General features: G+C 49.7%; 1 protein-coding gene across 1 annotated transcript; it reads left to right on the top strand.

Annotated features, from left to right (window-relative positions):
• The first annotated feature begins 1,914 nt into the window (after positions 1 to 1,914).
• On the top strand, positions 1,915 to 2,620 carry Pvrig (PVR related immunoglobulin domain containing). Its single transcript, XM_029477815.1, has 3 exons — positions 1,915 to 1,979; positions 2,067 to 2,416; positions 2,493 to 2,620. Exons 1-3 carry the CDS (start codon positions 1,915 to 1,917, stop codon positions 2,618 to 2,620), a joined length of 543 nt encoding a protein of 180 aa, XP_029333675.1.

The following is a 2,620-nucleotide window of genomic DNA, read 5'->3' on the forward strand; positions in this document are numbered from 1 at the left end:
TCAGACACACCAGAAGAGGGTGCCAGATCTTGTTACAGATGGTTGTGAGCCACCATGTGGTTGCTGGGATTTGAACTCTGGACCTTCGGAAGAGCAGTCAGGTGCTCTTACCCACTGAGCCATCTCACCAGCCCGCTACATAACTTTTAAAGATTCTTTAGCTTACGTAGCCTGATCTCGGGTTAGTCAGCTTTGTCACATTAACTGGTGAAAGCAGGTCTCTGGGCCTCAGAGGAGATCAAAGAATGAAGAGAATGCTGGCCAGACCAGGAACTGTGGGGACAAAGGCCTGGAGACCACTCTGATAGGCACTGTGAGGGCTAGTTTATATGTCTGCAGTGGCAAGGATAAAGAGACAAAATAGTGTTCAGATAGAGCCTGGGCTCTGGTGCAGACCTGGGATTCTGGTTCTCAGTACACAACGTTATGATCCCTGGACAGGGTCGGTCACCTGTCACCACATATACCGCAGCATCCTGGTCAATTTGTGGCATTCTGTAAATGACTTTGTGTAGGACAAAGAGCAGTAGCAATGCTTGTGGAAAGAAAAAAACAATTTGGTGGGGACACTGACTGCCTCCATGACACAATTCATGGACAAGGGCCAACCTGCCCTTGGGACTTCCCAATTAAATATAGCAATATGTCACATAGTAATATGACACATGGGGGTGGGGAGGGGTAAGAACAGAAGCAGGTCTGAGAGAAACTTCAAGGTTTTGGTTCCCAGAGAAATAAGGAAGAGCAAGCAAAGGAGTGACCTGTGTGTTTTGAGGGTCACCTGGGCTGCTGCAGTGAAGCCAAGGTTGATGTGGGGTGATCAGCAAGCCAATTTGTTATTTTGCTCTTCCCAGTGGATGACATTAATAGGTAGATGGTGGTAAGGGAGGCAGAGAGAAATCAGTTGGTCAGAATGGGAGTCAGCAGGATGGAGATGAACAAACAGCTTCAGGGCTAAGCAATTTGAAGTCAAGTGCTAACAAGCAGAGCTCTGAATGGGACAAGTGAAGACCACCCTTATTAGTGTTATGAAATATAAAATATAAATTGCGGTATAACATGGTAGGAGTAATACTTGGCAGGACAGTGCCGAGATGTTCCTCTGAGGAATCACACCATGCAGCAGGCCTGTATAAAGATTTACTGTGGAGATGGGAGTGGGAACCTGGAAAGGGGTAGAGGCAGAGAAAGGAGAGGACAGAGAAAGACAGGAAGAGAGAAAGAGAGCAAGAGAGGCCAGCCAGGAACACATGGGAACTGAGAGAGTGGGAAAAGGAGAAGAGGGGGTAGGGCTGTAAGCAGTTCTCTTTAGATGATGCTGCACTGCCAGGCACATGCCTCACACCGGGTGGGGCAGAGACAAGCTTTTGCTGGGTAGCCATTGGGCAGAATTGCCTGTTTCCAGGTGGACATGGGACAGGAGCTGGGAAGGGATGGTGAATTGCAGATTCAAACCAGGGACTACTAGTACGTAATACTGAGAACACACCTTGGGGTGTGCTGGGTCACTCAGGTTGGCTCCTGACTGCCCCCACAATGGCTTTCCTGATTTTAGGATCTTGCAATCTCCATTTGTTCCATTCCCTGTCCCTTAGCTGTGTAGGGCTGGATGGGATAAGGGCTAAGTTCCTCAGGGGCAGCCATGGACCCTCCTCTCTCTGAGGCAAAGAGACGATTGACCTCAGCGACCTCTGCAACCTTCCTCACTACAACTGCAGATCTAGGAAGTAGCACGCAAAGCCTGGTACTGTAACTTTAAGAGGGAGAACCCATTACCCTGAGTTCACTACCACTGAGGCCTGCAAAAAGGAAATATGGCTAGGTTGTGGGAAGTTACCACAGTGCCTCTAACTGCTGATGTGAAAACCTCCAGCCATGAGAACAGGCAATACACAGGCTACCCATGCAACAAATATGGGCCAGATGCAGACCCTGGTTCTATTCTCAACATTGCTGACCCTCTGTGTCTCTGAAGGTGAGTGGAGAGGCCAGAGAAGTGTAGGGCCATGGGGGTGGACAGTGTGGACACACAGGTACTGACCTTCCTGTTTTCATTCCTCAGCAAGCCCTGAGGTGTGGGTGCAAGTCCAGATGGAGGCCACCAACCTCTCGTCTTTCTCAGTTCACTGTGGGGTCTTAGGATATAACATCATCTCCCTGGTAACAGTGAGCTGTGAAGGATTTGTTGATACCGGAAGGACCATACTAGCTGTGTTACATCCAGAACATGGCACCCAGCAGTGGGCTCCTGCCAGGCAGGCCCACTGGGAAACCCCAAGCAGCGTCTCTGTCACTCTGACAATGGAACAATCCAAAGCAAGAAGCTCTCTAGCCAACACCACATTCTGCTGCGAGTTTGTTACCTTTCCTCATGGTTCCAGGGTTGCATGTAGAGACCTGCATAGATCAGATCCAGGTGTGTCTGGGGAGAGGCGGGAGATAGGGAGGATCTTAACACTGGCTGCCCATCTGACACTTTTCTCTGTGTCTAGGACTCTCTGCCCCAACTCCAGCCCTCAGTCTTCAAGCAGACCTGGTGGGGATCTTGGGAACCTCGGGATTTTTCCTGTTTGCTTTCATCTTTATACTATGTCTCCGGTGGCAGCAGAGGCATTGGTGA

This window comes from Mus caroli, chromosome 5 (genome assembly GCF_900094665.2).
Source record: "Mus caroli chromosome 5, CAROLI_EIJ_v1.1, whole genome shotgun sequence".
Lineage (NCBI taxonomy): Eukaryota > Metazoa > Chordata > Mammalia > Rodentia > Muridae > Mus > Mus caroli.

Coding starts and splice junctions, on each gene's coding strand:
- Pvrig (XM_029477815.1), top strand. CDS start 1,915: ATGGGCCAGATGCAGACCCTGGTTCTATTCTCAACATTGCTGACCCTC. Junction 1,980..2,066: donor CTCTGTGTCTCTGAAGGTGA/GTGGAGAGGCCA, acceptor TTCCTCAGCAAG/CCCTGAGGTGTGGGTGCAAG. Junction 2,417..2,492: donor CCTGCATAGATCAGATCCAG/GTGTGTCTGGGG, acceptor CTCTGTGTCTAG/GACTCTCTGCCCCAACTCCA.